The 26265-nt window shown below is 39.6% G+C and overlaps 1 protein-coding gene across 1 annotated transcript in view; it reads left to right on the top strand.

The window, feature by feature from the left end:
• LOC139459827 (potassium channel subfamily T member 2-like) overlaps window positions 1-26265 on the top strand; it is a 172383-nt gene that overhangs the window by 96223 nt on the left and 49895 nt on the right. The window contains exon 9 of the mRNA XM_071241523.1: window positions 18934-19117. Coding sequence (XP_071097624.1) covers window positions 18934-19117 — 184 coding nt within the window. The remainder of the gene's footprint in view (window positions 1-18933; window positions 19118-26265) is intronic.

Genomic DNA, 26265 nt, shown 5'->3' with positions numbered 1-26265 from the left:
TTTGTTTGGTATTTTGAAGAACTATGTGACTCAAAAGGTCCGAGTTTGATTCTTCATATGCGTACTTATGTGTAAAGCACTTTTCTGATGTTCCTATGACATTGCTGGAATATTTATGAAAAAGTCACCATAATCACTCATTCATAGCCATAACTTGCTGAATGTCATAGTAGTAGTTTATGCTAAGACTAAAGTTTCTTTTAACTTAACTATTTGTAGAAATTATTTAACAGAAAGATCACAAACTATACAATTTGTCATCATGATGCATGTGATGAGGAAACTGAATGGTGTTGGGAACTAATTACTGTGTTGAGATAGAAATTCTATTTAATGTCTGGCGTTCTGTAAGTTAGTGTGTAAAATATTAATGATCCACACCTGTTTTCTTCTGTTTGTGACCAGTCTCAATTACTTTTACCTATTGATTCTTGCAAGGTGTGTTTGTTCTGTCGTTTCTCATTTTACAATGGTACAGTGGGTAGTGTGTGAGATGATTAAAAATGTAAAAGATTTGAGGACAAAATAGATGGAAAATGGTGAATATAAACTGGAAAATTAAGTTTGTTTTGTGTAATGAAAATATTTTCTCATCTTTTTTTTAAAAGAAGAAAAAAATCATCCTTTGGCATTTCAATTTTTTTATTTTGCTTGTCTCCAAGTAGGATCAGACAACATCATACAAATAATGTAAAAAAGATGGTACTTGTTGTTGGCCTGACTTACACATGACAAAGCAAGGGATGTAGCAGGGACTGGATGGCTCCCCAGTCATTTCTACTGACAAATATGGAAAATGAAATATATTTTCTTTAAAATCCAGGTTTATTGCATAGTTTATTAGAGAAATTTCACCTCACCTCAGACCGCCTCCGTGGTCTAGATGTAGAGCGTCCCCCCAGAGAGCAGAAGGTCCAGCATTCGATCCCCGGCCGCATCATTCAAAAAGACGTTAAAAGATGGTACTTGTTGTAACCCTTTCTGGCGCTCGTCATTATATGGCTAAAACAGGGACTGGTCGGCTCTGAGTCAGTATACTGTGTTTGAATGGGGTATTCATGTTAAACTGCGGCATGGTATCTCAGTGATCAGGCATCGGTCCAGGCTAGTACAAGCAGCCACCCACACACATACACACACATGTGCATGCATGTATATAAATGCAATAATCTTGGACATGATGTTAAACCCCACCTCACCTCACCTCACCTCACCTCACCTCACCTCACCTCACCTCTAAAAGGACAAGTAAACGGATCAGACTGTAAGGCTAAATGGCGTGGTTCATACATCTGGACTATACCTGTACACCTGTTTAACAACAAACAAGCGGAAACACTTAAGCAGGTGAGCTACAGTGCCGTGGCAGTATATTTTCTCATTTGTAACAGCAGAGTAGATATTAAGCCGCTCATAAAGATGGAAAACATATAAAAATTCATTGAAGTAGAAAACATTTCCTGATGCAGATACATTTAATCACATGGCCGAGATTCATCTATAATAGCTAGCCATCAGCTTGTGGTCGTTAAGATAAATCATGACAGTTCTACGCAGAAACACCACTGGATTTAAATAAATGATAGCGCAAGTGAAAAGCCATTAGACTTTGTAAGGTGATGGTTGGATGTGGTGTCGTAACATTTAGCATCAAATGCCCCTTCCCAATAGAAGTGTGACAGTGAGTGAGTGAGTATGGTTTTAGCCGCTTTTAGCAATATTCAATGGTGGAGGACACCAGGATTGGGCTTCACACATTGTACCCATGTCGGGAATAAAACCCGGGTCTTCGGTGTGACGAGCAAACACTTTAACCACTAGGCTACCCGACCGCCCCAGAAGTGTGACAGTTTTGATACCAGAAGCGTTCTGATCATTTCCAATCATCCCTTAATATGATGTCCTGTTGTTTTATCACCAATATCAAATGCTTTTCGGGAGTCATCCATCCCACAGCTGATATCCTTACCATGTCAGTTTGCTGACAGGATTTACTTCTTTGGTCATGTGGACAAGGCGTCAGACCTCAGCTCAGAAGGTGGTTCAAATCCTGTTGGGGGACTCGGAAATTCTTATACCGCTACATTGACGCCCAACGTGGGGCTGAGCATGATCGTATTAAATTTGAGTAAAATAGGTCTTATTACCAATCCATGCGGCCCAGGATGTGCCATCTGTTGACAGGGAAGTATGTCACAGGGTGTGGAGTCATCCCACAGCTGATATCCTTGTTGACGGTGTTAGCTTGTTGACGGTGTTAGCTTGTTGACGGTGTTAGCTTGTTGACAGTGTTAGCTTGTTGACAGTGTTAGCTTGTTGACGGTGTTAGCTTGTTGACGGTGTTAGCTTGTTGACGGTGTTAGCTTGTTGATAGTGTTAGCTTGTTGACGGTGTTAGCTTGTTGGCGGTGTTATAAACCTCTTTGGTCATGGGGACAAGAAGGTCCGTGGTTCGAATCCCGTTGCAGGACTCGAATTTTAGCACCACTACACTGTCAATATTATTGTGCATTTTCTGTGTAGTTTGGTGAACAATTGACTTACATTTGAAACATTTTGAATTTGGTGCGATGTTTTTCAAAAACAAGACTTATTATTTCTCAATAATTTGTAAATGTATTTGATCAAGCTGCTTGATCAAGGTTACAACATTCAAGGCCTCAGTAAAGCTTTCAAAAAGTTTTATTGTAGACATGTGGAGAATTTTCCAAATTTGATGCATCAGTGACAAAAATAATATCTAATGCAATTCCCTATTGTACCATATGTTCCCCGTGCCTTTTCAGGTGAATAATTGCCTTGCCTTTGCATGTGTTTTTCATGGATGCCACCAGTTGGGCAGGATACGCTCCGCAAACCCCTTGTATCATTACTATTTGATGGTGATTCATAAACACATGCTTATGATATAGAAGAATCGTACAATCGACTTTTCTTTATTCTGAGATTTCAATTGGATGTGGAAAGGGTTTTTATCAATTTATTTATTTTTTTTCAATTTTAAGTATATCATAGGGAAGGATTCTGGGATGAAGATATATCAAGCTTACATTTAGACTTTTTATTAGGGTGTTTTATATCTCTAACTGCCAGTTTCTGTGGACAATTTAAACTGTTTACTACATCATCGCACTATTTGCTATCATCAGGATCCTAAATAATATGTGTCTCACAGGACACAGAGGTTGAAAGTCCTGCATTGGAAGTATTGACAGGATGTTCAGAATCATGTGACTTGGGCGAAATCCAGTCTGGAACATGATCAGCACATGTTGGGAATCCATAAGCAAGATATTCCCCTATTGGGAATGTGACATTATTCCACAGATTGTTTTCAGATGCTATGATTTGTCTTCTAAATGCACTCATCTGTTGCTGTCATTGTTGAATGATGTGTTGTTAATACCGTATTTTCTTGAGTATAGTGCACACTTTTTTTCCAAAAAACACAGCTGTGTAGAAGGGGGTGCGCATTATACACACAATAATGAGTTTTGATGTATTTTTCCCCCAACGGAAAGACATTACCGTGAGCACGTAACACCGGAAATACCATGTCAGCAAATCCATACTGAAGTACGCAAATTAATCATGTAATTACAGTCTAGCTATAAAAAGTTTTCTTTGTATGTCTGGACCTATGTTTGTAACTTATTTCATAAATTTTATTAAAAATTCCTTTTAATATTGTTTTAATTAATTTCGGCAAAATCGTGTGTGAAGCAATCGGAAGATCGCACAACTCACCCTTATTAACAGCAACCACGGTCAGATACCACTATTGATGCCTTGAAACGAACTTTAGTTGACAGAGAATGGCTACATATATCATAAATGCCATCCTTTGTCTCATTAAAAGTCAGTATAGTTATCGTTAGACGATTCTATGTCAACACATAGTTCTTGCGATCACGTGCGCGGGAGCCTCGACGTTGACTGGTCAAACTGGTTCCACATGAAAAATAATAATTGGAAATATAGCGATCAGCTGCTTTGCTTTGGGTTATAATTATTTTAAATATATTTAGTAAAAGCTGCAACTAAAATAACAAGATATTGGAATATATTATTCCTGTAAAACAATGCCTAGCAGAACAAAAAATACAATTTATACGGTAAATCAACGTGTCTCATGATTTTTGATTTGTACTGATCAAGTTTCTCATCACCCGTTCGTTTACCGGAATTCGCTGAAGGGGTACTGTGTAATTGTTTTCTGCGCATAATATTCAAATATTTTTTCTTCCAAAATACTGAATCTGCTAGAGGTGGGGTGCGCATTATATTCGGGTGCACACAATACTCAAGAAAATATGGTAATGGAAATGGTATGGCCTAAACCTATATCAGGAAGTGTTCTACATAGAGATAGTTGTGGCTTTAAAGTTGTGTATTGTGAAATACTATATATATTTGCTTGTGTATAAATATTTCCTTTTGCATGTATAATAGGTTATCAATTTTTGTATCTCAACTTAGGATTTATTTTCATTATTGTGACTGCTTGGTGATGTGAATGCTGTCATGTTGGACACATTTATAACCGATTTCCTCCATCTACTAAGCATTTAATGTCACATTTTCTAGAAAAATGAAATAAAAAACCTGTGCCTTTAAATCAATTATCAACTGAATATTCTGTGAAAAAAAAGTTTTGGTATTCATAGGAAAGTGTCATCTTGTTATCAAGTGAGTGAGTGAGTGAGTGAGTGAGGATGGTGAGTGAGTGAGTGCCGCTTTTAGCAATATTCCGGCAATATCATGGCGGGGGACACCAGGATTGGGCTTCAACATTGTACCCATGTGAGAAATCGAACCCGGGGCTTCGGCGTGCCCTAGGGTCATATCACGTCACGAGACAACAGTGTATTGTTTCCGTCATCCAGACGGCATTGTTGACGTCATTCAAATCTTATTGTGACAGGGGATCGGAATGACGTCACAAGAGAAAAAACGTAATTGCTGAAGATTGTTGACATCATTCGACAAATTGTGGTTCTGCTAATGTTGCGACTTTATCTCTGTATGTAGACATCTTCTTTGGTAATATATTTATGTTCATGTCATACTATGTTTACGACACTCGTGACTAAATTTCGGTCTTACCAGAATTTAGACACTTGTGTCGTATATTTAGTATGACATGAACACAAATATTATATCCTGTACATACGACTTTACAATCCAGCTGCTGCACAAACACCCTGTATCATTACAGTGAGTTCCTCAAATAATAACCAAATGAATAAATAATGCAAAAACCAAAAGACATGGGCCCACTTGCACAAAGCAATCTTAGCGCTAAGATGATCGTAAGTCCCATTGTTTAACATAGACTTACGATAGTCTTTGGGCTAAGATCGCATTGTACATGGGGCCATGGTGTCCCAGCATCAGGAACCCAAGCTCACTCTGTGCAATCACCTTAATCAGGATAGCAGTATTGAAATGTTGATCTGTGTGACATTTAACAGTTTAATAATGGAGGTTTTTTTAATCGAAGAAATATTAACAGAGAAACCAAGCTCTACCATAACTTTATAACGACTTCAAGTTATAACGTTTCACCCTTAAAGGGTATTGTGAACATCGATTAGCCAGAACTGTGGGCAAAATTATTGAGTTTGTATAGTTCCTGTTGTCTTTGCATGATTGTCAGCTGTAGATCATGTAGCATTTTTATCTCTCATTAGACTCTTACTAGATACAATCCCTCCCAACATAAAGATGTGGGGTACCTCCATAGAAGGCCGTGTCAGGTGAAATATGGGAAAGCGCAAAATGCCCAATCTAAATAAGGCTGCGTGGGTTTTTGAACTAATTACAATTGTAGATGTAATCTTTCTAAAACAATTTGGCTTCATGTTTTTCAATCTTGTTTAGGAAATTTTATTTGTTACGAATAAAACCCAGATGAACACAAATATTCCTTGTCAGTTTTAAGTGTAGACGCTACAGCGCAATAAAAAGAAAATATGTCTTTTTCCCTGACAGACATTTAAGTAATTTTAGTTCATTTTTTATATGGAAATCAATATGCTGGCTTGAATGCTTTGCTCACTCATACTGAAAATTTAGATTTGATTTGTACAACTGAAAACTGATAATGAACATAGATTTGATTTATTTTTATCTTTTGAGTGTAGACGCCTCCGCACCTTGAAAAGACAGATGTAAGAATTACCCACAACAATATAATGGCATACTTCCGTAACTTGTTGTTTAAGTTCATCCTTGAGATATAAAATTGAGATATACCGGCTAATGCTTCATTCGTTTGTACTGAGAAGTGTTAATGCTGATTGACTGATTAGAAATTAAAGTTCACCTGCTGCGACCTCATGAGGTGTCCTCGACTTTCACGCAGAGAGGTATCGTATCAGAGTAAAAGATCTGATTGTGTTGAGATTGCAAGGCACCAGTGAGCAGAATGTGTGAAGGAGAAGAACCAAGACAATCATAATACTAAGTAGGGGTTGCAAGCCTTGTCACTGATGTGACGAAGCATGAGAAGTTGCTGATGGAGAGTCACATGGATGAGCATTGTCCGTGGGTCATCAGAATTCCTCAAATTTGATCTCATCAGTTGTCAATCATATGCCGTCCCAATCATGATGGCTGAGTCTTGAAGCCTTGTGACCTTGAGTTAGTGAATTTTGTTTTGCAGTCAGCCAGCATTATCCCAGCTACTTCATTCAGCCTGTAAGTAATCAGTCTGGCATGGGGAAACTGGTGGTTGACAGCATGAGCAAAAAACATTGATCATAACACATCCTTTGGGCAACGTCACGCCAAAGACCCAGGTTCGATTCCTGACATGGGTACATTGTGAAGCCCATTTCTTGTGTCCCCTGCCGTGATGTTGCTGGAATATTGCTAAGAGCGGCGTAAAACCATACTCACTTACTCACTAACTCTTTGGGGCAAGATTTTGCACAATCATCAGAATCACAATGATGTTGAGACTTTGAAATTGAATTGAAAAAGTGCGTTAAGGATAACAAACAAAGCAGTAGTTGGGTTATTTCTTTAAATACCCAATACAAATACAAATGCAGATTTGTTTATGAAACATAATAATCCTTATTCGTTTTTTAAGAATGAATGGATCAATATGAATTTTTCTATTTTTTAATATTATTGTAAACTGGTTAAGTATTGCAACAGAAATACAGATGGCCTAATGGTCATTTCAATTTTCAAACTCTCAGGCAGTTTCATCTCAGGATGTTTAGCAATGAAAATCAGAGCTCCAGATAAGCTGTGTAACTGCGTAAACGACGCATCAGAAATGCAGAAATACGCAGTAAAATATAATCCAAGCGTATCAAATACGCAACGAACATTTACAGATACGCTACAAAAATAAAACGTGTGCGTATCATCAAAATATTGTGAAGTAACCCTGCGTATTCGATTAGAAAATCAGCAACTTATTGTGAAATTATATACGGGAATTCTGTCAACCTTGCCAAACTCCACGATGACAGTTACGTCATGATCATTTGCAATCACACTTTCTTGTGGAAGTATCGTGGTATTTTTGAGTCCTATAGAGCTTTCAAACCCACACGACACCAGTTTGCAGGGACTAGATGAATAGTGTTTTTAAATATTTAACTTAAATACCCACATGTGTAAAAACTAGTGGGTAACAGAAATTTGAATACCCAGATAGAATTACTGATACCCAGTGATTTTAAAATGCATGGGTAAAATACCCACAATACCAAAAGCTTATCTGGAGCTCTGTGAAAACAGTGCTGCCCTGTAGATTTGTAACAGAGTGGTCTAGTCATAAATCATCTCTGATCCATAAACCTCCACCTTATGGTAGCAGAGCATGAAACACCTCCTCCCCAGCAACACTTTATCATATAGACACAGCCATGATGACCAAGTAAGTGTTCCCAATGCACCACTGCACTCAGCTCCTGCAGCTATGAAGGTGAGAGTTGCTGTATCAAGGGATGTATTATCCCATCAACTGATAGTTGATGGTGGCCAATTACTGTTGCAGGTCATGCTGTTACTGTCAGCCTTGTTTCTGACCTTCACCTTAATTGTCGTTAGGAGCACAATGGTGTCGGTGTTGTGTCTCTTTGACCTTGACCTACTGTCATTAGGAGCAGGGGGCTGTCAGCGTTGTGTCTCTCTGACCTTGACCTACTGTCATTAGGAGCAGGGGGCTGTCAGCGTTGTGTCTCTCTGACCTTGACCTACTGTCATTAGGAGCAGGGGGGTGTCAGCGTTGTGTCTCTCTGACCTTGACCTACTGTCATTAGGAGCAGGGGGGTGTCAGCGTTGTGTCTCTCTGACTGTGACTTGTCAAGAAATACAGAAGGGTCATTGGTTCTTCACACTGATATATTGTTAGATATTGGCATGGAAGATGTGTATTACATATGGATTCCAACTTTTTTCTTTCCATGTGATGTTTCAATTCAGATGCAAGTATGTTTATCAAAATCTTTATTCTTTATTCTTCCAATGCAATGTGCAGTTTAGATGCTAGAACCTTTATCAAGCTCTTCAGTCTTCCAATCTAGGGGTGGTGATGGGTAGCCTAGGGGTTAAAGCGTTAGCTCGTCACACCAAGGACCTGGGTTCGATTCCCTCGAAGATACAATGTGTGAAGCCCATTTCTGGTGTCCCCTGACATGATATTGCTGGAATATTGCTTAAGGTGGCGTAAAACCAAACTCACTCACTCACTCCTTCCAATCTAATATTTTGGTTCAGATGCTAGTACCTTTACCAAACTCTTCTTACCAACAAGAGAAAAGTCATGATATGCAAATTAGCTTGTGTCAGTTGTGTATTGCAAAGTCATCGCTGAAATGTGGATTGAAGTATGGATAACATTGTCACGGAATGGATGAAGAAAATAGTGGGTGGAGTAGAGCCCTTGACATATGTGTGCAGTAATTGGCTGGAAAGCATAGCCCTGGACATAAGGATGCAGTAACTGGCTGGAAGGCAAAGCCCTGGACATATGGGTGCAGTGACTGGCTGGAAGCCATAGCCCTGGACACATGGGTGCAGTAATTGGCTGGAAGGCATAGCTCTGGACATATGGGTGCAGTAACTAGCTGGAAGGCATAGCCCTGGACATATGGGTGCAGTAACTGGCTGGAAGGCATAGCCCTGGACTTATGGGTGCAGTAATTGGCTGGAAGGCATAGCCCTGGACATATGGGTGCAGTAATTGGCTGGAAGGCATAGCTCTGGACATATGGGTGCAGTAACTGGCTGGAAGGCATAGCCCTGGACTTATGGGTGCAGTAATTGGCTGGAAGGCATAGCCCTGGACATATGGGTGCAGTAATTGGCTGGAAGGCATAGCCCTGGACATATGGGTGCAGTAATTGACTGGAAGTCATAGCTTTGGACATATGTGTGCAGTAATTGGCTGGAAAGCATAGCCCTGGACATATGGGTGCAGTAACTGGCTGGAAGGCATAGCCCTGGATATATGGGTGCAGTGATTGGCTGGAAGGCATAGCCCTGGACATATGGGTGCAGTGACTGGCTGGAAGGCATAGCCCTGGACACATGGGTGCAGTAACTGGCTGGAAGGCATAGCCCTGGACATATGGGTGCAGTAATTGGCTGGAAGTCATAGCTTTGGACATATGGGTGCAGTAATTGGCTGGAAGGCATAGCCCTGGACACATGGGTGCAGTAATTGGCTGGAAGGCATAGCTTTGGACATATGGGTGCAGTAACTAGCTGGAAGGCAAAGCCCTGGACATATGGGTGCAGTAATTGGCTGGAAGGCATAGCTTTGGACATATGGGTGCAGTAACTGGCTGGAAAGCATAACCCTTGACATATGGGTGCAGTAATTGGCTGGAAAGCATAGACCTGGACATATGGGTGCAGTAATTGGCTGGAAGGCATAGCCCTGGACACATGGGTGTAATAATTGGCTGGAAGGCATAGCCCTGGACACATGGGTGCAGTAATTGGCTGGAAGGCATAGACCTGGACATATGGGTGCAGTAACTGGTTGGAAGGCATAGACCTGGACATATGGGTGCAATAATTGGCTGGAAGGCATAACCCTGGACATATGGGTGCAGTAATTGGCTGGAAAGAATACCCCTGGACATATGGGTGCAGTAATTGGCTGGAAGGCATATGCCTGGACATATGGGTGCAGTAACTGGCTGGAAGGCATATGCCTGGACATATGGGTGCAGTAATTGGCTGGAAAGCATACCCCTGGACATATGGGTGCAGTAATTGGCTGGAAAGCATTTCTCCTGTATACAGGACATTGATTGATGGCAGAACAGCCTAGCAGCTTTCAGGAAGCACAACAGACATTGAGATGATGTGTTAAGGACACCTGTCTGAGATGAAGTGTCCCCAAGACAATACATCAGCAACTAAAGGCTACTTTATTTCACACCCATTATCCAGCCAGACACAATGACACTTTAACTGAAGTAAAACAGAAACTTGAGCTCAAAAGAAGCCAATTTGAAAACAGCAGACAACTTCGGTACTAACATATGCCTCATAATGTTAAAATAATCACTCAAAGCGGGGATGTTAAGTCGTTAAAGAACATGAATGTGTCTGCACGGTAAATGAATGTCTATGGAGATGGGTGTCTAGTTATTATTCAGCCTAATTGAAGGCAAAAAAACAAAACAGGAGGAACCAGGAAGTATATACAGTTACTGCCACTTCCATGTGAGTCTAGACCAGGGATTCGGAATTTGTTTTTGTCAGTCGGACATTTGTATTTTTGTCATGCCCACCTCATATTTGACAGTTGCTGGTGGATGTTCATGTATGAATAAAATGGTAAAATAATACAAGAATAAAATCAGGATCACTTTCATGGCATATACCAGATTATCTTGAATATACTGCACACTTTTTTTAACTGTAAAAGACACCACAAGTGAGTCGTGATGTTTATCCCTTAACGCAAACTGAAGATGTTATCGTGAGCACGTAATACCAGAAATACCATGTCAGCAAATCCTTACTAAATTATGCTATTTAATCCTGTTATTACACTATCTGGTTATAAAAACTGTCCATTGTATATACAGACTTGTGTTTGTAATCTATTTTATTTAATTAAACAAATTCAAATTCAATATTGTTAACATTAATTTCAGCCAAATCATGTGTGAACTCGGTAACTTACCGTTATTTACAGCAACCACAGTCAGATTACTGATATTGATACCATGAAATGTACTTAAGTTGACAGAGAATGGATACATATTCACAGGTATCATAAATGCCACACTTTGACTCATTAAAAGTCATATTTGTTGTAGTGTGACTATTATATATGGCAACATAATGTTTCGCAATTCTGCGGCAACAGTGACGGGTCAAATTGTTCCATACGTGGATCAAAGTTTAAAATGTCCAGTTTGAACTTTTTCAAAACGGACAGCCACAACTGGACAAGACCAGCACACAGACAGGTGTGTATGAAGTTCTTGTTTGTGTAGCGGCTGCAAATGTCCGAGTCCCGTGATGGGATTCGAACCACGGACCTTCTGATCCTAGGTCGGATGCCTTGTCCACATGACCAAAGAGGTTAACTCCGTCAGCAAGCTGACAAGGTAAGGATGTCATCTGTGGGATGACTCCATGCCCTGCTGCATACTCCCCTGTCAACAGAAGGGACATCCTGGGACGCATAGTAGGGTACTGAGGCTTATTTTGCTCAAATTTAAGATGAATGTGCTCAGCCCCACGTTGGGCGCCAATGTAGCGGCCATAAAATTTCCGAGTCCCATGATGAGATTCGAAGTACTGACCTTCTGATCAGAGGTCGGACGCCTTGTCCACATGACCAAAGAGGTAAACCCCGTCAGCCAGCTGACAAGGTAAGGATGTCATCTGTGGGATGACTCCACGCCCTGCTACATGTGCATGTGGTTGAGATGAAAAAGGGGGTTAACATCATGTTCAAGATCAATATTGTGACGTGCATGCACATGTGTGACTCCTTGTACTAGGCCCAGACTTATGCTGGTATAATAGTGCTAGCCCACTGAGACACCATGAGTTTAACATGGATACCCCACTCAGACACAGTGTACTGACTCTGAGCCAGCTTGTCCTTGTTTTATCCCCTTTTATAGTGCCAAGCACCAGGCAGGGTAACAACAAGTACCATCTTTCAACTTCTTGTGATATTTAACACGGCCAGGGAATCGAGTCACTGATCTTCTCTCTGGGCAGACACTCTATGCACTTGAGATTCATGTTATTTGATAATACATAAACTACAATATGCTTCAATTTTCATGAGCAAACATGATTGTATTTGTGAAGGGTGGCTGAATGGTGTTGGCTGACTGTGTGCCAATATACCTTTTGGTGTGTGGTTGTTTAAAATATTAAAATATCAATTACTGGTTAGTTTCCAGAAATAAGCATTAATAGGCCGCCAAAATATGGCTGTGATGTTGTTGACTACAGCATTTAAACAACAGTAACCAGAAGTAATTGCAGTCACAGTTGTATTTTGATCCTTTGCATCACTCCTTTGTTTGAAAAACAGGGGATATTGCAATTACCACGTCTGTCTGTTTTCCGTTTCTGGAGCAGAACTCCCAAACCATTCAATATTTCATCTTGAAAGTTTCTTTATAGATCAGTCTAGTGGGGAACTGGTGCCTTTTGATGATTTGGGATTTTTATTTTTTTTATTTTGTTTTGTTTTTATGATATTTCATGATTGAAAGAAGTTGTTTTCCATTTTCAGAGCAGAACTCCAAAACCAGGGAAATACTTCCTGTTGAAACTTGCTATATAGATCAGTCTAGTGGGGAACTGACGCCTTTTGATGATTTGGGCTATGTCATCTTCTGATGTCTCTTGTTTGAAAGAGTGAACATATATTATATTTTAAACAATATTGAGAATGTCAACTTGTTTATATCCAATCTGCAAATATTTGTAAATATCAATGCAAATTTTATAATATAATTGCTTAAGGACAGATGTTCTGATAATGATCAAGCTGCCTTTTCATTGATCCTCAATATGAAATGGAATAAATTTGTAAAACAAGTAATCAAATTGAAAAATCAAGTAATCAAGTTGATAAATCAAGTAAAGAAATTGATGAAACAAGTAATGAAATTGATGAAACAAGTACTGAAATTGATAAATCAAGTAATGAAATTGATAAATCAAGTAATGAAATTGATGAAACAAGTAATCAAATTGACAAATCAAGTAATGAAATTGATGAAACAAAACAAGTAATCAAATTGATAAATCAAGTAATGAAATTGATGAAACAAGTAGTCAAATTGACAAATCAAGTAATGAAATTGATAAATCAAGTAATGAAATTGATGAAACAAGTAATCAAATTGACAAATCAAGTAATGAAATTGATGAAACAAAACAAGTAATCAAATTGATAAATCAAGTAATGAAATTGATGAAACAAGTATTGTGATTGTTGAAACAAGTAATCAAATTGATGAAACAAGTAATGAAATCGATGAAAAAAGTTTTGTAATTGTTGAAACAAGTAATCAAATTGATAAAACAAGTAATCAAATTGACAAATCAAGTTGTGAAATTGGTGAAACAAGTAATTAAATTGATAAAACAAGTAATTAGATTGATAAAACAAGTACTTTAATTTAAAAAACAAGTTGATCTGACCCAGAGCTGAAAGAATATTTCTCAGTCTTAAGAGGTTTCACTGGAGGTGCGCCGGTTCACTTCTAGACCATGTGAATATCTTTGGATGCTTTGCACATTTTTCTCTGTCACCTGTAGCGTTTGCAAGAAAAGGGCTTTTTTCACAAGAACATGCTTTGCAACAGACGTGGATGTTCAGTACAAGCAAAAATGTTCTGTTAATTCACTTTTGAAGCCTTTTAAGATTCACCGTGTTTTATGAACATTAAAAAAGACAATGTCTAATTTGACACTGACCCAGTTTCAGACAAAGAATCTTTTGCCCTATAACTATCTTTGTTGTCATTCCCTTGAGGAATATTTTTATTAAACTGGTAAAGGTTACGTCCATGTTGATGAGGAACACTTAAATGATGCTCTAGAAGATACATACTGTCATGGGTATGAATAACACTTTGCATCCATCACCTCCGTGGGTAGTGTACTGGTTAAAACATTTGCTACTCAGGACTTGATGTATCAGGCGATCCTGCCCCTGACTGATTACGCTCTCCAGGTCAAGCTAAATTCCACCAAAACAACAAACCAAATATCTGCTTTTGCACGTTTTGGCCATGCCCTTGTACCTGATCTGCCATTATTCCATAATATGTAAATACAAGACAGGAACAGAACTAGTTGTCAGTTGTATAGTAGAAACAAATAATACTCTAATTAAAAAATACTTTAAGTTGAAACAATCCCATCCTAACCTGGTTTCTAAATCTGAAACAAAACTATCAGGTTTCCAAAGTTTGGTTTCACATGTTACAGTCCTCAAACAAATATATATGGCAGCGGTCGGGTAGCCTAGTGGTTAAAGCATTCGCTCATCACACCGAAGACCCGGGTTCAATTCCCGACATGGGTACAATGTGTGAAGCCCATTTCTACTCACTCACTCAAATAAATATACTCACTGCCAAAAGAAACATGAATACCATACATGTTGGTTAATATATGAAGAATTATATATTAAAGAGATATTAGATTGGTACGATGCACAGGTGAACATACTGGTATGTTGTGTGAACCAACATTCATGAACCCATCACATGTGACGTCATAGATCCATGGATCAGGATACTCCATTTGTTTCATGTAGGACCAGCTTGTAAAGTTTGAGAATCACATGGAGCATAAAAATAAAAACACTCTGTGGTAACGCTTGACTGATTTTGTCTTTAATTCATACACATTGGAAACATCTCTTCTTAATGTACATGGGGCGGTCGGGTAGCCTAGTGGTTAAAGTGTTCGCTCGTCACGCCGAAGACTGGGGTTCGATTCCCGACATGGGTACAATGTATGAAGCCCATTTCTGGTGTCCCCCGCCGTGATATTGCTGGAATATTGTTAAAAGTGGCGTAAACCTATATTCACTCACTCACTCTTAACGTACATACTTCTGTACATGTTTCTATGATTCGCGTTTCTCTTAGTGGTGAGTTTACATACAAGAAACAGACATCATCATGTTTCCAAGCATCAGACATGTCTCAAAACACATCACATAGTGAGTCAGTGAGTTGGGTTTAACGCCGCTTTTAACAGTATTCCAGTTATATCGCAAAGTGTCAGCTTAATGTGGGAGGAAAGCCCGAAGTGATGCAGGTCTCTGACGTTTACCACCTCGGAGAAACCCACAAGCACGGGTATGGTGCCAACAAACCTAGAAACAGCATCAAAAAAGATTTGAACCTGATGACATTGTTGTGTTTGATTACCTCATGCCTAGGACACAGAACAATTTTTTGTGGCCAATTTGTGAAATATTATAAAAAATTGAATATGCATTTTCAAAGTATTTCAGTGTAAGACTAAACAATCCCTTGTAACCCATGGCAGTCCATACCAATCTATAGAACTAGACACTAAACCAAAGCGAGTAGCTTTTGTAACTATTCGGGGAATGCCTATTCTTGGAATTCGCCCATTGACGCCAACCATTCCTAGTTTGGTTGAATCATTACAATGTATTTTTACCAAATTCCTCCAATACAATGAAGTGAAAGATATTGTGAATTGGACAAAAAATAACATGGCCTGTAATTTTAAACAGAAGACCTTGCTATAGCCATTGTTGCATGTACAACCTATCAATTATCAATTACCGTATTGAATGTAGTAAGCGCCCAGTTCTAATAAGCGCCAATGGCGATATTTGCTTATGTAATGGCTAGTGTCAACAATCCCATTTAGCACCCCTTTCGATTGATCAATGTACACAAGATTTATTTATTTGTGTATAATACACACTCGTGTATAATATGCATAGACTTTTCTTTTGTATCATTTCAGGCAATCAGCATAAACCACAAAATTTACAATCTTTCAATTTTTTATTCTAATAAGAGCGCCGTTTCTAATTTTGAGAGCACCCTTGGCACTTATGACGTCGAATACAATAGTAATAGTAATTTGTTATAGCTTGTGGGAATGTTTGTAGATTTTGATGAGTTTGGGTGATAAAATATGATTTGTTTTTATAAAAATCATGTAGTCATACCAAATGATTATTTATATTTTTGTGAAAAATTACTAAGTTTAAACACCAATTATCCTAGATAATCCTGGTTGCCTCAATTTCTGATTGACGTTTCTAAGTCACCACACATTGAAAGTTAAAGAGTATTTGTAACAAATTATCAAAAAGTTTTTATTTCCCGTGAGGTGAAGCATGCCGATGAACCAGAAGGAAGAGGAATGATTAAGAAACATAACGTAATAGAACTAGGACCAACAATTTTCAAAATGTAAATCACAACTTAATTAGACCACCCTTTTAGTCTTTGTTCCATCCTTGAGACTATTAGTCACTAGGATCTGCTCATTCGTCACCACTCGCCCCTTTCCGTAACCTGCAAGAAGACTCGTCCCCCTATCGATGAATGTTATATGAGAAAATAAGACAAACCAATCAGAATAAACGTATGATTTCACATTCTTCGTCAAAGAATCCCTCAGAAATAATTTTGATTTTACATATGTCTTGCATCTAAAAATATACCCAAGACACAGTTAAATGTGTTCAATCATACTGTATAATTCTGCACGTCCCGATGCGCTTTAAATTGCATCTGAAATATATATAATATATGGGGAAAATGTGTGAACCATTACGCAACGAGTTGACAATTGTTTTAGGTATGCCTGTTTGCGCTAAGACGGAACCCGGTCTCAAAAATGACCACGAGAGGGTCACTAGTCGCTATTCGGCTTGTCCCGGAATAACACGGGTTGGTCACAAATGGGATCTGCTATTACTATCCCAGTATTGATGCACTGCGACCTTCCACCTGTGAGATTTGCTGGGAACTCAAGGATGGTCATATTCATTGCCTGTCTCATCCATGTCCTGATTGTCTCTCTGGTATTCATTCTGTGGAATGCAAATTTTTGAGGTGATACAATCGTACCAAGCTGGAATAAGCATACACGCTGATTTGCTTGTCATGGACTTCCTCATGTTCAAAACATGATGACATTAATGGCAAAATTACATCCTTTGGATGGGGCCGGTGGCATCTGATGGCCCATGTTGGAGTAATCCTGTTTCGGACATGATTTGGAAATGATTTGAACTGTGTCTTGTGTCATGGTAGAATGAGGTTTTCTGATGTTTGTGGCTACAATGTGTATTGATTGTTATTGAGCTTGGATACAAACGAGGCACTCATACAGATATGTTTACCTTGTGGAAATTCTAGGTTTAGATCAGAATATGCATGTCTCCGCATTGGGAATACATGTATGTGTTGGAAAAAGTTTTACATTCAATGTTTATTTGCCCAATCGGGATTCCTCGTCAGAATCGGTCTCAAGTACCCTGTGCTTGAATTCCTGTGGGGAGTCTAGGTAGGAATAGGATTCTAGCATCCTATGTGTCTCCTTGTTGGGATTCCAGTTCATAACAGGTTCCTAGTGCCTATGCATGTGTTTTGATTTTTCTTCAGAAAAGGTCACCAGCACACATGTCTTGTGTGTTGATTCTGGATCAAGTTAGGATCGCAGTAACCCATGCTTGCCTTCCCATTGGGATTCTTGGTCAGAATAGATTCCTTATACACCATGCTTGCCTTCCCATTGGGATTCTAGGTCAGACTAGATTCCTTATACACCATTCATGCCTTTCCATTGGGATTCTTGGTCAGAATAGATTCTTTATACACCATGCTTGCCTTTCCATTGGGATTCTTGGTCAGAATAGATTCCTTATACAACATGCTTGCCTTCAAATTCGTATTCTTGGCCAGACTAGATTCCTTATACACCATGCTTGTCTTCCCATTGGGATTCTTGGTCCGACTAGATTCCCTGAACACCATGACTGCCTTCCCATTGGGATTCTTGGTCCGACTAGATTCCCAGCACCCCATGCTTGCCTTCCCATTGGGATTCTTGGTCCGACTAGATTCCCAGCACCCCATGCTTGCCTTCCCATTGGGATTCTTGGTCCGACTAGATTCCGTGTACACCATGCTTGTCTTCCCATTGGGATTCTTGGTCCCACTAGATTCCTTATACACCATGCTTGTCTTCCCATTGGGATTCTTGGTCCGACTAGATTCCCTGAACACCATGCTTGCCTTGCCATTGGAATTCTTGGTCAGACTAGATTCACAGCACCTCATGCTTGTCTTCCCATTAGGGTTCTTGGTCAGACTAGATTTCCAGTACCCAATTTTGTCTCTCAGTGGGTATTCCAGTTCAGAATAGGTTTTCACTTAACTCACCATGGGCCATTATGGTTCAAGAAAGGCACTGAACAGCCAATGCTTATTGATAGACTCTACCAGTATGAGGACTGCCTGGTTACAATGTGTGACATGGCTGATTGAGTGAGTGAGTGATTATGGTTTTACGCCACTTTTAGCAATATTCAAGCAATATCATGGTGGGTCACACCAGAAATGGGCTTTACACATTGTGCCCATTCTGATGAAGTATTAGAATGTTACAGATGGAGGACATTTCCAAATTGGCATCAAATGATGCAATTCCCATTTAACTTGAACCATGTGTTCTTGTGTTTATTCAGGTGATTCATTGACTTGCCTTTGCATGTGTTTATGATGGGTAAGCTGGAGGGGCAAGATACACTCACATTTTTGAAAACACCTGGTGGCATCACTATTTGACAGTGCTCCATAAACGTTTGATATTTCTTATGATTAAGGAAAGGGTAATGTCACTTTTATTTACGGCAATTATTGACTTACTGATGATGATCTGATCTTTGTTTCAGTGCCTGTGGTATCCAACACCTTCAGCGGGGAGGGAACCACCACTTTGGCCTGTTTGAGTCCTTCTGGTTTGTGGTGGTGACATTTTCCACAGTGGGCTACGGTGACGTCTACCCCGACATCTGGCCCAGCCAGCTCTTTATGCTGCTGATGATCTGTGTTGCCCTCTTCATCTTGCCCACACAAGTAAGTACTCAGGATGCTAGCAGTTACTGGTGAAGTTTTAACATCTACCCTGACGTCTGGCCCAGCCAGGGGCGGTCAGGTAGCCTGGTGGTTAAAGCGTTCGCTCGTCATGCCAAAGACCCGGGTTTGAATCCCGACATGGGTACAATGTTTGGAGCCCATTTCTGGTGTCCCCCGCCGTAATATTGCTGGAATATTGCTAAAAGCGGCGTAAAACCAAACTCACTCACTCACTCTCTGGCCCAGCCAGCTCTTCATGCTATTGGATGGGGTGGTGTAGTCTAGTGAGTTTGTGTTCGCTTTGCATGTTGAAGACCCGGGTTCGATTCCCGACATGGGTACAATGTGCGAAGCCCATTTCTGGTCTCCCCCACCGTGATATTGCTGGAATATTGCTAAAGGCGGAACTCACTCACTCATTCATGCTGATGATGATTTGTGTTGCCCTCTATCTTGCCCAGGGGGACACAGGTGGCCCAGTCGTCAGCAGTGTTACTGGCAAAGTTTGAGCAGACCAGCACCAAACACAGATACCAGTCCAGACAAGTTTTCAGGGTGGCAGTTGCTGAATAAAAGATAATAAGCACACTCCTTTTAGTATTAATGGAATCATCATGCAGGAAGAAGGAGATTTATTCCTGAATAGTCCCTTAAAACATGTAGGAGAACAATTTGTTTTGTGTCAGTGTTGTGGGAATTTCTTGATATATGTGGTTCTGTACACCAAAGAATGTCACCTCTTTTATGTTCCAGCTATACCAGTTATACATAATTGATATAGCTGGAACTTAGGTGAACGCCGTCTTCCCGAGCCTAGGGCGTTAATTGACTGTAAAAGTCCAGTTTCCAGTTGCCAAACTTAGGCTGGAATTTCCAGAGATCGTAGCACCACCAGTAGCTATTACGAGTTATGTCCCTTAGATGTACCTTCTATGTCCCTCCTATTGACCAATAAGATTCCATCTCTTAAATCACTTGCATTTTACTTCAAACAAAATGGCGGCGCCCAGTCAAGATGATCTCATTGATAATCAAGATCAATATTGTATTTAATTCAAGTCTTACCCTGCGAAAATGCACTTGAGCACCATGATTAAAAATATGAAAAAATTTGCAAAATATCTGTCGACATCCTGTTGACAGTACACATGTTTTGCAAATCCTGCTTGTTGATATCCATGTTGTCTATGAACCGGATGTCTAGGTCGTTACGTGATTTTGAATGGAATATGCATAGACTCGTTGGTCCTGACAAGGTGTAACCCCAGAATTCCAGACTATTTCGGCAAGGGTGGAAACTGGACTTTTATAGTGAGTTAACTCCCTTTCATCAGGAAGATGGGTGAATGCACATATGCAAAAGTCATTTTGGGGGACATGCTTATCATTCAAAAGCATGGATTATTTGGCCTCAATGACCACAAGCGTAATAAAACATGGACTCTTTCAGACTGAAGTGGATTCTTTTGATTTTTCTCTGTGGCAGAAAATGAAAAAAATTCTATTGAAATTTTAGATGAGTTTTTAAATACAGTCATCTTATGTACACACCTTCTTAAACCCAAATAAAAGCATCTTATCAGCATTCAGCACAGACAGCACTGAGTAAGAAAAATAAATCTAAACGAAAAGATTTACCGTTGTCATTCACAGAGAAATAAGCATGAAATCGTTATTGACAAGCCTTAAATGAACTGTCAATCATGAGGAAATGATCAATACTTGATATAATAGACATCGTGGCTTTTCAGTGGCTTTTCCCAATAATAGAACATATGCTAGTCCAAGAGTCTCCAGGCGCCTCAGAAGCTATGCTATGAGATGCTATGAACTTTGGTATATATGTTTTTTTCACCCACTGTATTGCTGTTCAAACATTAAACATTGACTGAGATGACTTATTAATTATGGATTTCTGTTTTTTTTAATTTCTTTTAGAAGGGGAATATGCGGTGGAGTTAATGTGGGACCACTTGGTTTTATATTGCTTTGAATTTATTATATTGCGAAACAATGATTGAGTCCAATCAAAATAGCTCCCTGCTTATATTCAGCATTATAGTGCCAAAGACTTGGAGACAATGGTGCCAAAATTGGTTCTGTGGTTGATGCATTATTACTGATGGATCTTAATGTTTTGTGTTATGGAAATATTGAGAGATCCAGGTAGCTTGGGTCAGTTTGACAGATGTTCACTGTTTCCTGAAGGTAGTGAATTTATAGAACTTCTTCCAACAGCTGAAGTTACTGGCACACTTTAACATAGACTTTGTGATATGATTGATTCATTGAATGAGATGTTTTCATATGTTGTGACTCTGGATTGGCACAGTCTCTATATTAAAGGTCATTATCAAGCGATACCTAAAGGCTTCTGGACCTTAAGTATCATGTGACATGAATATGTCATAGTGCAGTTCTCTTTTTCCAGTTAATAAGAGGAGACATTCCTGTTGACAAATTAGAAAAAGGAAGTGTATTTCGATAAAACCAAGGTTTATTACACATTTTGTAGACCCATGAAGATCCGAGGTAGAATAGGTCTTCAGCAACCCATGCTTGCTGTTAAAGACGACTATGCTTGTCGTAAAAGGCGATTAACAGGATCGGGTGGTCAGACTCGCTGACTTGGTTGATGCATGTCGTTGATCCCAATTGCGTGGATCGATGCTCATGATGTCAATCACTGGATTGTCTGGTCCAGACTCGACTATTTACACACCGCTGTCATATAGCTAGAATATTGCTGACTGGGACATTTCCTGGCTAGCACAAAAAGTGTGCTGCATTATAAAAGCACTTGGTCCACCAGATTGATGAGTCCAGTTTTAGATGTTGTTATGGACCCGTGAAGATTCCGGGGTAGAATTGGTCTTCAGCAACCCATGCTTGCCGTAAAAGGCGACTATGCTTGTCGTAAAAGGCAACTAACAGGATCGGGTGGTCAGGCTCACTGACTTGGTTGATGCATGTTATCGATCCCAATTGCGTGGATTGATGCTCATGATATTAATCACTGGATTGTCTGGTCCAGACTCGATTATTTACAGACCGCCGTCATATAGCTGGAATATTGCTGAGTGCGGCGTTAAACAACAAACAAACCAAACAAGATGTTGTTATGAAACTATCCAGTGTATTCATATGCATGATACTGCCTCTGTGGTTGAGTGGATAGATCATCTTCCCAGACAGCAGAAGGTTGGTGGTTTGAAAATCTACCAGACTGCCTCCGTGGTCTAGTGGTTAGAGCGTCCACCCGGAGAGTAGAAAGTCGTGGCTTCGATCCCCATCTATGTTATACCAAAAGAAGTTAAAAGATGGTACTTGTTGTTACCCTGCAGGGTTAAGGCAATTGAAACAAGGACTGGTCAGCTCGGAGTCAGTATACTGTGTCCGATTGGGTATCCATATTAAACTATGGCATGGTATCTCAGTGGGCTAGCGCTAAAAAATCAGCGTTAGTCAAGACCAGTACAAGCTCCCATACACACATGCATGCACGTCGCTATGTAGCTGCAATCATCTTGAATGATGAACCACATTTCTTCTCACCTCACTTCATAAGAAAGGCTCTTATCCAAATCAAATGTAAGCCTAAACTGTGTCACAAGGACATGATAATAGATGGATGTAAATATAAAACCTCAACAGAGAGAGACTTATAAGCCAGTCTCCAATATCTTATTAGGGGGCACGGGTGGCCCAGTCATCTAAGGCGCCGCGATTCACTGTGCAGATTTGCGTCCCTTGGGCACGCCAGAAACCTCTGATCGTGGGTTCAAATCCCGGTTCGCCCCGATTATGTTTCTAGGTTTGTCAGCACCATACCCGTACTCGTGGGTTTCACCGAAGTGGTAAACATCCAAGACCTGCATCACTTCGGGCTTTCCTCCCACATTAAGCTGACATGCCATGATATAACTGGAATACTGTTAAAAGCGGGGTTAAGCCCAACTCACTCACTCACTCACCCAATATCTTATTATCCGATGAGAATTGTCCTCGTTTATTCCATTAGGCATAAAAGACAAAATAGCTGTAAAAATTATATAAATGGATCACTGAAAATCAGTGATGCCGCCAGATTTCACCAAAAGCGTCAGCTTGTCCTTCCCTACTCGTAGCACCCGCAACTCCAACAAATCCAAAAAAGTGTGTGTTGCCTGTTTTTTGCAAAGACAATACAAATCTATGATAAAACATTTTGGGCTCACAGATTCTTGTGAAGTTTGACATATTGTCCTTTTAAACTGATCCCAGCTACACCACACGTCATTACTTTATCACATCATACGCCTTACAAGTTATAGAAACGAAATAGGGTAGTTGTCAGTCATGTGAACTTGTCTAATAAATTCCATATCAATATTTCAATGTTCTTATAATGGTCACTATCATACCCGAAACTCTGATTGCATGACAGGCTTGTGTGACAACCACATTAAGGTAATGACCTGGTGGTACCCAAAAATGAATTAGTTTCCTTTTGTTTTTTTTGTTACAATTATCTCACGCTCTCCTGTCGCCCAAAATAGCAACAATAGCAAGAGCCTCATCTCGGGACATGCACATCCGTTGAACACGTCCATTGATCTTGACAAGCAACTTTGAAGGAAATGCAGTAAATTTCATTGATTAATAATGGTTTTTTTGGTTTCCCTTTAATTCTGTAGCTTTTTGTAAAATCTTTCATTACTTTTAAGAACATTATGACATCAAACATATTGGATGAGTTAATTAGGTGTGTTTTCCCTCTCTGATGGAATCTTAATGATTTAGTTTTATTTTCATGACCATGTTCAGATTGTTTGCCAGTTTGTCTGTCTTGCGTTAGTTTTTGAGCAGATGTTTACTGGATGAGTTTTGATAACGAAACAAGGTTACACCTTTTAGAGATGGAAATAGACTCTTTGATCAATACACCGATTAACGAGCTATCGTTCATTTAAAAATTTTTTGTGTAAGTTTACAGTCGCTATTCATTTTCCGATTCATTTATCATGTTTGATGCTGGCACCAGTAGGTGGGTGAGTGCTGCTCGGGCAACGAGACCCTGTGAGCCCTGACCTTCTCTAAATAAAAGTGACTAAGCCGTTCCATATTTGGAAGAGATCACTGCTCAAAGTTGAGTCCATTGTATGATTTTTGTCTATATCATGAGCATGTGTTTATGAATCACTATCAAATATTGATGATACCAGTGGCACAAACACATTCAAAGGCAAGTCAATTTTTCACCTAAAAACACATGGAAACATATGGTAAAGTCAAAATAGGGAATTGCATCAGACATAATTTTTATCACTGATGTTTCAAAGTTAGAAATGTTCACCACATGTCTTCCATGAAACCTTTTAAAAACTTGAACGTTGAACCCTGACCGAACAACATTTATTGCATGAGTCATATGATGCTCTTTGTAATGTTCATAGAAAGGGTATGGATCGATGCTCATGATATCAATCACTGGATTGTCTGGTACGGTAGCTGGAATATTGCTGAGTGCAGCATTAAACCACAAACAACATGTCAGCTTAATGTGGGAGGAAAGTCCAAAGTGATGCCCATCTTTGACCACTTTGGTGACCTTCATGAGCATGTGTCTGGTGCTGAGAAACCTAGAAACATTGGGGCAAGTCGGGATTCGGACCCATGATCATAGGTTTCTGGCATTGTCCAAGGTATGCAACTCTGCACAGCAAGTTGCGGCCCCACGGACCATTGGACCACTGGGCCACTGGACCACTGGACCACTGGATCACTGGGCCTGAGTAAGGAAAGGATTGTAGTTTTTTCCTTCCACAAACTTTTTGACCAAGCAATCAAGATTGTAATTGTGGTAAAAGTGAGTGTGTTTACTTGGCATTTTCTTAATATACAGAGAGTCTTACCCTCGTGTCTTTTGATATCAATATATCAGCACGAGTTGATAAAAGTGGAAAAAACTCTGAGGCTTGCCGAGGAGTTTTTTCTACTTTTATCAACAAGTGCTGATATATTTGATATCAAAAGACACAAGGGTAAGATTCTATTTATCATCCAACATCATTCTTCCAACTTTTTCAGTTTGTAGACAGTAATAAGCTGTGTCTTAAGTGTAAAAGGTACTGCTAACAGCTTCAGTAGCAGAGCCAATAGTGATGTCATTTTATTCTGACATCATGGTAAACAATGACATCACAATGGTCTACAAAGCATTGTGATGCAATTTCATCTCACCCAAGGATATCTCCTGGGGGAGCCAGTTTTGGATGATAAGAACTATTAATAACCCATGTTGGTTTATGTAGGCATCCCTTTATAATTCAGAATCTATGCAATAAGAAAAAACAAATATTGATGTACACTATAAAGTGAAGTAATTCACTTCATTTAGGATTGATTAAGTAATTCCTTTTTCTTCACAAAAGTCAATGTCAGAACCTCTCCCAGACTGGCTGGTGGATGGACATGGACATTCCTAAAGCTGCCATCCACTAGGATGTGGTTGTGTTGATGTGTCTATATTCTCTGAGTTGAATAACAGTCGATAATGTGGACTTGTCTGCAGTGTCATCTCCTAAAACAAGCAAAACACATTGAATGTATTGAAGGATTAGGCTGTGTGTGTTCAGCATGATTGGTATTGACTGTGGCTTGTTTATCTAGGCAGAGCTGGCACAGATAGAGCCTATTTGACGGATGCTGGTGTAAGCATGGGGAAAGTAGCTCCAGCTATAGATTTGCATAAGGTAGTTGTGAAATGATGGAGCCAATGAAATGCATGGGATTTGGAGACTATAATCTTTTCAAAATCTGATGGAAGCTTGTTAGTGTGTCTTCATATTGTCAAGCATAGAGGTGGCCCTTTAGTCTGAGTACAGAGGCATTTAGGTGGACACTTAGTCTTTGTACTGATCGAGGCATGGCGATGAACACTTTGTCTTTGTACTGAGGCTTAGAGGTGGACATTAGTCTTTGTACTGAGGAATAGAAGTAGACATTAGTCTTTGTACTGAGGAACAGAGGTGGACATTAGTCTTTGTACTGAGGAATAGAAGTAGACATTAGTCTTTGTACAGAGGAATAGAGGTGTCATTAGTCTTTGTACTGAGGAATAGAAGTAGACATTAGTCTTTGTACTGAGGCATAGGGATGGACATTAG

This window comes from Haliotis cracherodii, unplaced genomic scaffold (assembly GCF_022045235.1).
Source record: "Haliotis cracherodii isolate W230 unplaced genomic scaffold, xgHalCrac1.p SCAF_13, whole genome shotgun sequence".
Classification (NCBI taxonomy): domain Eukaryota; kingdom Metazoa; phylum Mollusca; class Gastropoda; order Lepetellida; family Haliotidae; genus Haliotis; species Haliotis cracherodii.
The sequence above is the reverse complement of the archived record's forward strand: the minus strand, read 5'-3'. Positions and strand labels throughout refer to the sequence as shown.